The sequence below is a fragment of the Pteronotus mesoamericanus genome, unplaced genomic scaffold, assembly GCF_021234165.1.
Source record: "Pteronotus mesoamericanus isolate MK-2021 breed Mesoamerican mustached bat unplaced genomic scaffold, CSHL_Meso_final contig_202, whole genome shotgun sequence".
Lineage (NCBI taxonomy): Eukaryota > Metazoa > Chordata > Mammalia > Chiroptera > Mormoopidae > Pteronotus > Pteronotus mesoamericanus.
This window is the reverse complement of record NW_026555086.1, coordinates 3,201,573-3,214,371: the sequence shown is the minus strand read 5'-3', so window position 1 is coordinate 3,214,371 and position 12,799 is coordinate 3,201,573. Positions and strand designations below refer to the sequence as shown.

Genomic DNA, 12,799 nt, shown 5'->3' with positions numbered 1-12,799 from the left:
GCTATTTTGGTGGGGAGGGGGTGAGTTTTTCAAAAAAGACTTTATTTTTTGAGAGCAGTTTTACAAGAAATAGGAGGAAGCTTCGGAGATTTCCACACGTGCACAGCCTCCCCCATGACCGGCGCCACTCGCCGCGGTGGGAGTTTCTGTTGTTTGCAAAGGTGGACCTACGATGAGACATCATGGTCGCCCCGAGCCCTTCGTTTGCCTTGGGGCCTGCGGTCTACAGGTTTGGACACACGGACCCCCATTACGGTACACAGAACGGTCTCGCCGCCCTGGACTCCTTTGTGCTCAGCTGTCCACCCCTCTCCCTCACCCAACCAGCACCCACTGAGTCTTTACTGTCTCCAGAGTTTTGCCTTCCCCAGGACGCCGTAGAGCTGGAGTCCTACAGTTCAGACGGGCTTCCCTCGCTTAGCGACATGCATTTAAAGTCCCTCCGGGTCTCCTCATGGCTCGATAGCTTATTTCCTTGCAGCACTGAGTCACATTTGTTGTCTGGATGTTGCGCGGTTTGTTTAGTTTTTCACTGCCCTAAAGGATATCCCTGTTGCTTCCAAAGTTTGGTAGTTAGGAGTAAATTTTTTAAAAACATCTGTGTGCAGGTATTTTTGGTGAACATAATGTTTCCAGCTCATTCAGGGAAATACAAAGAAACACGGTTGCTGGATCGTACGGTACGAGTACGTTTATTCTGTAAGAAGCCGCCGACCTGCCGCCCAGAGGGGCGGCCCCATGTGGCGCCCCCCAGCGATGGACGGGGGGTGCTGCTGCCCCGTGTCCTCACCAGCGCTGGTGTCTGTGCCCTGGGTTTGGGCCGTTCTGATAGGTGTGCAGCAGTGAGGAAGGCTCCTGATGAGTCTTCTAGAAAGAAGAAAACTGAGTCACAGAGAGCTTTCCAAACTTCCCCAGGATCGTGCAGTCAGTGGCAGAGCCAGGCTCCAGCCCTGGATGACGATTCTCTGCCACCGCCAACTGACCGCGGGGCCCCCCCCCCGGTCACTGCTGCCAGCCCCTTCATCCTCTCAGCCCCGTGAGGATGGAGGAGCCACTCAGGTAGCCCTTATTTACCAGAGTGAGCCGACGCTCCGGCCTTGCCGTTGGGAGAAGACAGGACTTGAACTCTGCCCCGCTAATTCCGGGCGGGGGCACAAGACCTCGGTTCCCAATGCCGGGGTGACGCTGGTGCCTGGGCCCGCTGGGTTCCCTGGGAGCCTTTGAGGGAGCGTCCGAAGTCACCGCAGCTCCCAGGTGGGAGGGTGGTGGCACCGGGTTCTGATCTGGAAGCAGGACAGGGTGACTGCCCCGTGCCTGTGAGCCACTGGGTAGCCGCCTGCTAAAAATACTTAAAAAAGAGCACTTTATCATTTCTTGTGATACCTTCCAGTGGCTGCCCGCCCCTCCCAGAGTAGAACCCTGAAGCCCTCTAGCCGCCAAAGGCCCTCTGCGGTGCGCGCCCCGGGGCTCTGTGCCCTCGGCAGCTCCTGACACTGGGACGTGTGGATCATTTTTGTCTGTTACTGTTTTCCTGGGATGGGGGGAAGCGTGTTCTCTGTTTCGTTTCCACCCAGAATGCCCAGCTCAAAGGGCTGGCACGTAGTACGCACTCAGTAAATGCTCTGTTGGATTGTCTTCAAGTCCTCTTTGGACTCCCTCCCCCATGCTGACCCCATCCTGGGACCCGGTCCCAGGGGTCATGGGGGCAGGCTGGGGGGCGTGGCCTGTCCCTGGACCAGCGGGACAAATCACAGACAGGGACGCCCTCACGTGCTGGCTCCATGGGGCGGCCCCTGGGGTCTGGAAGCCTGGGGGTGGCTGGACGACCTGGAGCCGGGACCGGCCTCAGCCCCACGCCCCCCACCAGCCCTGGTTCTGGGACTGGGGTGGGACCAGCCTGGGCGTGCGGGGGCCGTGCGTGCCGCCTGACCGACTGCCGCGGTCCCTTGCAGAGGAAGGCATCAACCACGAGTGTAAGCTGTGCAACCAGATGTTTGACTCCCCGGCCAAGCTGCTCTGCCACCTCATCGAGCACAGCTTCGAGGGCATGGGCGGCACCTTCAAATGCCCCGTGTGCTTCACAGGTAAGGGGTCTGGGGGGCCATGGGGGGAGGGGGGCAGGAGCCCTGCCCTCGAATTGCTGGGCTCATGGGGAGGCCCCGGGGGTCCCCAGCCCCACGGCCCCACCCACCTCCCTGGTGCGTGTCCCTGTCCCATGCTCTCTGGCCTCCTCCCAGGCAGGAGGGGGCCCCCTCTCCTGGGCCCCCCTCCCTCCCGCAGCTGCCAGAGCCCCCTGCTGGCCCAGCCTCGCCCACGTTTTGGGGGTAGGGGCTCCAGGCTCGCCCCCCGAGCCTCCATCTCGGTCCAGCTCCAGTGGGCTCTCCCTTTACACCCCTCCTGGCACCGACCCCCTTCGCCCATTCCAGCCCGTGTTTCGTCCGTCCGTGCTCCAGGCTGGGGGTCAGGGGCTGCTCTGCCGGCCAAGCCCCCGGCCCCCAGACTGGCTGCCAGCCCAGGCAAGCGGCCGTCCCAGCCCACGGCCGGTCTCAGGGCCTCTGCTGGCCCCCCTCCTCCTGCCCAGATGGCAGCCGGTGCGTGCAGGGGAGCCTGGCCGTCCCCTGCCGCCCCCAACATCTGCCGTCTGCCACGGCAGGAAGCCCACCCCGGGGAGGGTGCCCAGCGGGGGGCGAATCTCAGAAGTGCTCACCTCCCAGACACGCAGCTGCTTCAGAGCCGCCTCCTGCGTGCGCCTGGGGCCTGGGACCCTGCCACCGGGGCTGCGACCTGCTCGGTGACAGGCCGGCGGAAGGGGGTCCGCTGTGGGGAGCGTCCCGCACACTCACCCCCCCAGGGCCTTGTCCCCGCTCAATCCCCGGAGCCCCGCACGTCTGCCACCATCACTCTCCGTGGGCCGAGTGGGCCTGGGTCTGCTGATCCGGGGCCCGGGGCCCCTGTGAGGGGACCCGAGGGCGCAGGCAGCAGCCGTGACAGCAAGCACAACGGTGCCCGTGTGCCGAGCACCTTCCTGCACCAGACACTGCACAAAGCGCCTTGAACTCAAATCTCGGCTCCGCCGCCTGCCAGCAGCAGGGCCTGGGGCAAGTCCCTTCATATGCCCTGTGCCTCTGTTTCCTCTTCTGTAAAATGGGGACAGCAACCGTGCCCTCCTCCCAGGCCTGTGCTGGTGGAAGGTGGCACCTGGCAGATGACGAGTTGTTGGGCTAATTATGCACCAGGCCGTCGTTGAAGCATTTTTCCAGTGAGCCCCTGTGATCCTTCCAGCCACGAGGGAGTGACAGGTCCCCATCTTGCAGACGAGGACGTGAAGCGCGAGGGGTTCAGCGACTTGCCCGGCGTTGCACAGCCTGTCGGTGGCCGAGCCCCGCCTCCCTGGTCCAAGCCCCCGCTGCCCTCAGGAGCCCGCGGGCTGGCTGGCCGGTCGGCCGTGCCCGTGCCGGGCGGCCCCTGCATGTGAGGGGCGCAGGCAGCTCTCGGGCGCCTGTGCCGGGTCCCCAGGCCCTGCCTGACGCGTGTCCGTCTCCAGTCTTCGTCCAGGCCAACAAGCTGCAGCAGCACATCTTCGCGGTGCACGGGCAGGAGGACAAGATCTACGACTGCGCGCAGTGCCCGCAGAAGTTCTTCTTCCAGACGGAGCTGCAGGTCAGTGCCCGCGCCCGTGGCGCCCGGGGTGCGGGCTGGGCCCCAGCACGGAGGGGCTCGGGCGCGCTGGGCTGCTGGGGCCCTGGACTCAGCGCCCAGGGGGGCCGGGCCTGGTGTGTGGGCCCGGAGCCGGCGTGTGGGCCCGGAGCCGGCGGCCGCCCTCCTGTCCAGCCGGCGTGCGGGGCAGCCGTGTTTTCAGGGGAGCTGAGTGAAGCCGCTGAGCCTGGGGCAGCGCCCAAAGGCTCCTGTGTGTGGTGTTTCTGTGGCAAGTCCATCCCGTCTTGGGGACCCTGTCTCCCCGCTGCCGACTTGCAGTGATGTTCGACGGAGCTCAGGGTCTGTGGCTGGTGGCCCGTGCGGCTTGCATGGCTGGGTCCGGGGCTACGCGCAGCCGGGGCCTAGGTCTGGGATCTGGGAGCCTCCTTCCGTGCCCGGCAAAGTCAGAAACGCGAAGGCAGGGGGTGCCGGGTCGGGCCCCGATTCTGAGGAAGGGGCGCCACCAGGGGTCTAGAGACGGGCCCCCCCGGCGGGGCACCATGGCTGTGACCCGCTTCTCACGCCCCAACCCAGGGCCTGCTGCAGCTGCGAGGGCCCTCGTGAAGGGCGGGGCGGGGGCGGGGCCTCCCTTGGCACCTGCGGCCGCCCCCCTCCCGCCCCGTCCCGCCTGCGTCCAGGGGAAACCACCTTGTCACCCGCTGGTTTTGCCCGAAATTCCTGTAACGCTGGAGAGGCAGCTCACCCACCCAGAAACAGCACGCAGGCCCACAGAAACCTCACATACGTGCTGTGCGTGGACTGGAGTGCCCCACACACGCGGCTCCACACGCAGTTCCCACGTGTGCGCACACACCACAGAGCGTTTTCAAAGGTAACGCGACACACACAGAGGAATGCCTCATACAGCAGACACCCCCCCAGAGAAGGGGCGCACGGGCACGCCGAAGCACCGCGGGCTGCGATCACACCGTTTGCGGTGGGACCCAGCGGAGGCTTGGCTGCAGGAGCGAGCCTCCTCTAGGTGGGTGTCTTCAAGTGACAGAGATTTGTGTGGCTCGTGTTTTATCTCCAGGCACAGGGCTGGGGTGGGACTCCGGTCAACACCCTCCTTCGGTGACCCGGCCCCAGGAAGTCCATCTCCGGCCAGGTCACCAGGTCGCCGAGACGGGGAGGAAGCGGCGGCGGGGTGCCGCACCCCAGCTCTAAGCCTCCCCTGGGGAGTGACGCCCGCCTCCGCGCCCGGCGTGGTCTCGGCCAGAGCAGGTCGTGTGGCCGTGCCCCCTTTCAAAGGGGGAGGGAGGTCATCCCGCCCTGGGCCTGGAAGGAGGGGCGGCTGGCTCCTGTCAGCACCCCGCCCGGCCGCCCGCCCGGCCTCCCGCGCGAGGCTGAGGCCGCCGCAGCCAGCACCAAGTCAGGAAGTAGCAGGGGGGCAGCCATGGCGTCTCTCTTGGGATTGAAGGGGAAGGCCCGTGGCGGGGCAGACCCTTGTCACCGCGCCGCAGCCACCCCAGAGCCAGGCCTGGGCTGTCCTCTCTGCACGGCTGTCGCCCAGAGGAAACGAGAGCTGGCCCGCGGGGGGCCCTGTGGGGTGGGGGCGGGGTGGGGGAGGCACCGTCTGGCCGCCAGGGTCCCATTCCCACCGCTGGCTTCGGAGAGCGCCCGGGCCGCCTGCGGAAGGCCTGGTCCTCTCCCTGCCGCGGGCGCCCCCCCCCGCGTCCCTGTGCGTCCTCCCACCGCCCACACAGCCGTCCCCGCATCACAGGGTGGGATGGGGCCGTGGGCCCGATGGCACGGACCCCGGCCCCGAGGGGGCTGCCACTTCCGAACGGCCGCCAGCAGGGCAAGGACCCCAGCTGGGCCCACCGATCCAAAACTGGGCGCATCCGTCTGGGCTGGGGACGCGGAGGGGGCCGCACACTGCCCCAGCTGTCATGTGACCAAAGGGGGCACAGTGTCAGAGCCTGGTTGGCGGGTCGTCCAGGGAGCCTCCTTGCCTGTGCGCCGGCTGTGCGCGGCCTCACCCACCTCCCACCTGCCTTACCTGCCTGGCCCAGCTACCGAAATAGGCCCCGGGTCCCCAGGCACCTGGAGCTTTTTATAGTCCAGCTGACAGGCCTCCTTTAAAAACCCAGGAGCGCACTGAAGCTGTGATTTACTGAAGCCTGGGATTTGCGTTGCCCCGGATGCCAGGAGCGGGGCCTGCTCTCCTCCGTGGCTTTGGGCCTGTCCCAGACACGGCTCCCCGTCGGCCGTCCCCGAGCCTCGTCGGCGCCATGGCGCCAGAGCCCAGCTCGCGCGGAGCGTGGGGAGCGGCAGCTCCGGCCTGATCCGGCTCCCCCTGCGCCCGCCTGGGCTGCTGCTGCTTCCTGGGAGCAGTGGGTTCCGGGGCCACCCCGCCAACCTCTGAGGCAGATCCCCGAATGCCGAGAACCTCACTAAATTATAGCCTTAACGAGTCCCTATTTTCTGCAATTAATGATTTTAATTACAGACCGCTTAAATGTGGAAGTGTTGTAGCAACGCCAAATCTATGCAAATAACGGCTTTCGTTAAGTAACTCGGATAGCAGTTGTCTGGGTTTTTGAGAGGAGGGTTTTTCGGGCGTGGACGTCGTCGTCATCATCCAGCTGGGACTGGGCCGGCAGGCAAGTGCCGGGGCCTGGCCCCCGCCGGGCCTGAGCAGCTCCCCAGGCCGCGAGCCACCGGGGGTTCTGTGTGGAGCGCGAGGCAGGGAGGGCAGGGCGGAGGCCAGGCCTGCGAGCCTCCCTTCCTACAGGCTTCTGGGGGCGGTGGCCCCAGGCTCCTCTCTGGACCCTGCTTTCCTCTGCGGGGCCCGGGCTCCGTGGACAGCAGTGTGCGGGTTTGCGTGGGGGCGAGGGAGCTCTGTAGACCTCTGCGTCCGCCAACGCCGGGTCCGTGGGCCTGAGGTCTCCTGCCCAGGCCTGCGCAGCTGAAGGCCTGGGGCCCGGTGGACTCCTTGCCGAGGGTGAGCAGGCCCGGTGGGGAGCCGGCTCTGCCCGCATGGCCCCACTCTCTGTGGATCCCCGCGGGCACCTCTGTGGCTGCAGACACTGGGCACGGATGGCGTCTCCTGCTCTCCTTCCCGAGAGGCTCGCTGCGCCCCTCTCTTCACCGACACCAAGGGAGCCATGAGGAAGCGCGCCTGTTCGGCTGGCCTCTGGCCTGCTGGGCCAGGACCCTCCAAAACCAGACAAGAAACGGAACATCCGCTGGCCGGGACAGGTCCCTCCCGGTGCCAGCCTGGTCTCCACACGGCCATGGAGTCGGGTTTCTGATCTGCACATATGGGTGTGGGGACCGGCGCTCCCAAGGGCTGAGTGGCTTGCCCAACCAAGGTCATTGGCATATGGCAGAGCTACGTGCAAAGCCACACTGTCGTGGCCACCAAGGCCAACAGAGACCCTCCAAAGTTCACAGGAACTGCCATTTATTTGAGCTAATGGATTGAAATGAGACCTGCGGTGCTGAACTAGAAAAAGCCTCCATGTCAGGGGACCCAGAAGCTATTTTAGTAGTTGGGCCAAGCAGGTAGCACGCGCGGCGGCGGCGGGGGACGCGGAGCAGCCTCTGGCGGGGGCCCAGGTGGGAGCGCAGGGGCCTGAGGCCTGTGCTGCAGGGCCAAGCTGGGAGCCGAAGGGGCCGGGCCGGGGCCGGGCCGGAGCCGGAGGGCGTGAGCTCAGCTCGGGCCGGGCTTCAGGAGGAGGAGGATTCAGTCCAGTTGTGAGGACAAGGCCCTTCTAAGATCCCAAGTTCCTGGTGCTGGTGCCTCGGGACCTGCTGAGCGCTGTCACTGGGAGGCCAGAGCCAGCGAGAGGCCTCTTCTGACCTCTGGTACTTGTAGCCTCCCGCAGCCCTTGGTGACGGGGCCCGGCTGGGGCACGGGTGGGCTGCCTCGTGCCCAGGACTCTGGACACCCTCCGTGACATGCCGAGGGGCGGCAGGGAATGCTTCCTGCGTGGCCCGAAGCGGCAAAGCGGCCAGCGGCCTTGAGCGGATGTGTTTAAAGGATTAGCTCACGCTGCCTGCTTGTGTGTGCCCAGTCATGCCGCTTCCAGCTAAATGATTGCCATTGATTAAAAGCAGAGCTAGGTATTCTACCAGGCGGCCCAGCGCCTTCCACTGGGGCCAGCAGGGCCCTGCCCAGCCGGTGGATCCTGGGACCCAGCCAGGGAAGGTGTCTGAGCTCCACGGGGGTGCTGTCTTCCCAGCCCTTGAGTGCACTTGGTTTGACCCCTTCCCTCGACGCATTTTCACATGACGAGTCTTGACCGAGCACCTGCTCTGGACGCAACCCCGGGCCCCGGTGGGGCGGCGAACGGGGGCAGCAGGCCTGCCCTCATGGAACTGACGCTGTGTGGGCAACGCCAACGCGAAGGCGGTGAGTGCAGGGACTAGGTCATTTCACGTGGTGGGATTTTGAAGACAATACGAAACTGTGCTCCGATGGAGAGTTCCGTGTGCGTGCGCGTGTGTGTGTGTACGCGCACGTGTGTTGGGGCAAGGGTAAGGGGACCTGAGGAATGGAAAGTTGGACTGGGTGTTCGATGGAGTCCTGAAGGTTGACAGTGAGCCAGTTTGGGGATGGGCTGAGGGTTCTTCCAGGAAAGGGAACCGCGAGTGCAAAGGCTCAGAGGCATGGGCAGATTTGGGGTGTCCAAGGAACAGAGGAAAGGGCAGTGGGGCTGGAGAGGTGTGCACAGGACAGACACCTGTGCCTTCTTGCATCATTCTTCTGGGCTGTTCCAGTCTCGCCACTCAGAGGTGGGAGCTTCTTGGAGGTGCGTGCGTCTGCTGAGCCTGCTGCCTGAACGCCCGTCCCTTCTCAGGCTTCAGGGCCCAGCTCTGGTCCCCTCTCTGAGAATCCCTTGCTAATCCTTCCTCGTTTGGCTTCCTCAGCCCTAGGCTTAACCCCTGATCCCTTTGCCAATACGGATTGTAAGAACTACCTCTGCACACGAATTCCCTCTCTCACCTGAGTTTTTGAAGAGTAAAGACTCCCCCTGCCATCTGCCCGCCCATCCACCCACCCACCCATCCATCCACCCGCATCAATCCATCTGTCCATCCACCCACCTAGCCGTCCATCAGCCACCCACCCGCCCATCCACCCACACATCCACACATCCATCCACACATCCACACATCCACCCATCCATCCACTCACCCATCTGTCATCCACCCATCCATCCACCCACCCACCCATCCGCCCATCCACCCACCCACCCATCCGCCCATCCATCCACCCACCCATCCACCCACCCGTCCATCCATTCATACGCCCACCCCTTCATCCACCCACCCATCCAACTGACCATCCATCCACCCCCATATGTTTCACCATCATCCTTTTAGTTCCTAGAAAGCAGAAAAATAGAAGAGGCCACAAACAAGGAGGGGAGAAAAGGCAGGAGCGCTGTCTCTTCAGACGCCAGGGGCCCGTTTGAAAGTGCCCAGTCCTGCAGGACAGGTAACCGAGGCTCATGGCCTTGCCTCTTCGTGCTGCTGCCGTCAGACCCAGCCGGATAATTATAACTACTAATAATTAAAAGTTAAAAGTGCTCCAGGCACACACTTAGCATTTGACTCTCCGGCTGAGCTTTCTGTGAGCAGGGCGTCTCCCCCTTCCCTCTTAGAAGACCGCCCGTCGGGGTCGCCCATTGCCGCAGGGAGACCACGCCCGGGAGAGCAAGGGGGAGGTGCTGGCGCTGGCAGCGGCGGGGTCTTCCCCAGACTGCCCCCGCCCCATTATCTTCTGTGGCCGGCGTTCGCACCCCTCTGGCCTCAGTTTCCTCATCTGTAAAATGGGGTAAGACCTGCTGCCTCAGGGTCTTGTGAAGATGGAAAGGCGACGTGAGCGAACCACTGCGAATTCAAGCTTTCCTGTGGGTAGGGAGGGCGCGTTTCAGGGCACCATTGCTCTGTGCGTCCCCCCTCCCCCACTGGGGCAGGCGCCCAGAGCCCAGCGCAGCTCGGCGTCTATTAAATGTGGCGGCGTGGCGTGGCAGCGTTGTGCCCATGCTGTGGGCGGGCAGCCTGACTTCAAGTCCCAGCCCCGCTGCTGAGCGGCTCTGCGACCTCACGCAAGCCTGACCCTCTCTGGGCATCAGCGGATGAGGGGCCATGAAAGTCCCTTCCTGGGGGATGTTGAGGGACGGGAGGCCATGGTGCCTGAAGGGGCTTTGGCACCAGGCCTGGCTGCACATCACGGCCTGGTGAGTGGCACCGCTGTCGTCCTTGTCCTCGTGCCCGGGGCCTGGGCGCCGCGAGCGGCCAGTGTGCGGCTTCATGGGCGCGCCCACTCAGTCCGCCGTGATGGGCATGCGCAGTGTCGCCCACCTGGAATTGCCGAGCGCCTGCCGTGTGCCAGGTGTGTGCAGGTGCCGGGGACACGCAGAGGCCTAAGTCCCCCACGTGTTGCGGGGAGGGGAACAGTAAACTGACGAAGACAACCAGAAAGAATATTACGCGTTTGAGGAATGATACAGCACAATATACTGTGACTTAGAAACAGCATTGTAGCCTCTCAGCTCATCACATCCTTGCAAAATATGACATGACTGCTGGGTCCAACAGAGCCCACGTGACACCGCAGGGGCCTGGGGCCTTTGCCCCTTACGGTGTCCCCAGGCACCGGCCTCTGTGCACAATAATGTGTCCTTGTCTCTTACTGCTCCCACTGCTCAGGACGGCTGGGCCTCCTGCGGGAGAAGACTCGGGGGGTGGGGGGCTCTGCCCCGCCCCGCCCCTGCAGCTTCCGAGGCCCAGGACACACCGGCCCCACCCCACGGAAACGAGGCGGTGTGTCCCGAGGGCCTCCTGCGAGCCTGACGCTGTCTGCGCATTCGCGGGCTTTTGAGACCTCACAGGGACCCCGGGAGTGTGGCGGCCTGTGATCTCCATGTCGCAGGGTAAACTGAGGCTCTCCAGGGTCGCGCAGCTGCTAGAGTTGCTGTGCATATGGCGTCCAGGCGCTGGTCTCTGTGTTCTTAGCCCCGAGGCCAAGGCAACGGGCTTGCAGGGGAGGGGGGCCGCCAGACTGAGGGCAGGCGTCCTGTCCTGGGGGCGGGGGCGCAGGCGGGCCTCCCCGCCTGGGAGGGCAGGAGCTCCAGAGGATGCCCGAGAGGCCTCAGCGCCCAGGGCGTGTGGCTGCCCTGCTGTGGGCAGCTGCCGTGGTCGGGGGAGGGGCGTGCGTGCGAGGGGGCTGCGCCTGGCCGTGTCAGACGCCCGCATGGGCCCCCCGAGCTCTGCCTGCCTGAGCGGCGCAGCGTTGGGGGGCCCAGGTGGGGACATGGAGGGGGGCTGCCCCCAAGGCACAGCTCAGGCAGAGATGGCACTTGGAATCGGCCTCGGGCCGCCCGTCTGCCCGTTGGAGCCTGTCACTCATGCCCGAGGGCGGGGGGCCAGCCGACTTCAGAGGGGCACTGTGCCATCGCGACAGATGGGCACGGGGGAGCTGCCAGGAGCCTCAGGCCGGAGCCATGGTGTGTGCCGTGTGCCCGGCCCCTCGCCGGCGCCGCCCCAGCCGGCACCAAATGCCTTCAGTTTCTTAGAAACAAAGATCACACTAGTAACAGTAGGGGCCGTGTTGATCCAAGGCTCCCAGAGCTTGGCACCACACAGAGCCCTGCCCCCAGCCCGACTTAGCAGAGGCTGGTTCTGGAGCCCAACGACCAGGGATGACATGGGGCCACGGGGGCCACAGGGTGGGTCTCAGTTGCTTCTTGCCCATCACGGTGACTTGGGCGTGTGGCCTCACCTCTGAGACGCACTGTCCTCACCCGGAGAGTTCGGGAGGGACGCCGGGCCCCAGGCGGTGGGGGCGGGGTAGAATGGGTGTGCCCCGCGTTCCCGGACAGGAGACTCGGTACCACCTCACGCAGCTAGTAAGTGGCAGGGCGGAGCCTGTGCTGGGGCGAATAATGAGCACCACGTGCCCCAGGCACCGCGGGGCGCCCTTTGCTCTGCTTATCCCCTTTTGGTCCTGAGACCCCGCTGTGAGGCTGATGCTGTTCTCCCTCCCCACCTTGCCGGTGGGGAGACTGAGGCACAGCGAGGCAGTGGCCAGACGGGGCCTGCAGGCCCTGGCCTGAGACCCCGGCAGGCCCCTCCCCGTCACTGGGCCCATTTGTGCGCCGGCGCGGCCTGCTGCGTCCCGGCTCCGCAGCCCCTCTGCCCAGCCTGCTGGGAGCAGGCCGCGGCCTCCTGCGGGGACACCGGCCCTGCAGGGCGCGGGCGCTCTCGGTGGAGGCTGGGGTTGCACTCTTCGGTCGAGCAGGAGCAATTACTAATGACGTTTCCAAAGAAATTAACGATGAGACATGCACGCGGGCATTTCAGGAGCGCCAGTCAGCAGCCGCACGTCACGCTCTCGGGGGCAGCGGGGCCAGGGCCGGCGCGGAGGGCGGGGCGGCGGTGGCAGGGACTCATTTTGCCGTGTGGGTCCTGAACGCGGCGCCTCGCTCTGTTCCGGGACCGTAGACAGAGTCAAACAGGGACAGGCCCGGGGCGCGTCCAGGGCCGCGGTGACATTCGGTGTGTGCTGGGAGGTGGGCGAGGGCGGGTGACGGGCTCCGTATGGCGTCTCTGTTCAGTGGCACCAGGAGGCGGCGGGGGCCAGCGGAGGACAGCGAGAGGGGAGCAGGTAGCTTTAGACCAGGGCCTTGGGCTCAGATCCCAGGGCAGCCTCTTACCAGCCATATAACTTAGCAAGCGACTTCACCTTTCTCAGCCTCAGTTTCTCCAGCCGTGAAATGGGGCCGTTTGGGGAGATGTAAGGGGGATGTATGACAAGCAGCAGCCCAACTTTGGCACCCAGTGAGGGCTCCGTGCGTGCTGGCCCTCACCGTGTTTCACCGACTTATTTTAAGATGCACAGTTTTCTCCTTATAACAGCTCGAATTGGTGTATCTAACTTGTGTGTTATAGCTTAGCGGTCATTTCTTGTTGTTGTTTGTCGTGATACATTGAACGCTAGCACTGTGTAGTCTTCGGGACACCAGAAGAGAAAGGCCGTGGCGTGGGGAGGCGGGGCTAGAGGCCGAACCGGCCTGGGCGGGTCGGGCTGCCGGCAGGATGGGGGCCCGCCAGGGGCCAGCCATTGCCGTAGTGACGTTGAACATTC

General features: G+C 64.8%; 1 protein-coding gene across 3 annotated transcripts in view; it reads left to right on the top strand.

The window, feature by feature from the left end:
• ZNF423 (zinc finger protein 423) overlaps positions 1–12,799 on the top strand; it is a 300,151-nt gene that overhangs the window by 275,695 nt on the left and 11,657 nt on the right. For all 3 annotated transcript variants that reach the window (XM_054570315.1, XM_054570314.1, XM_054570316.1), the window contains exons 6-7: positions 1,953–2,084; positions 3,545–3,660. In XM_054570315.1, coding sequence (XP_054426290.1) covers positions 1,953–2,084; positions 3,545–3,660 — 248 coding nt within the window. The remainder of the gene's footprint in view (positions 1–1,952; positions 2,085–3,544; positions 3,661–12,799) is intronic.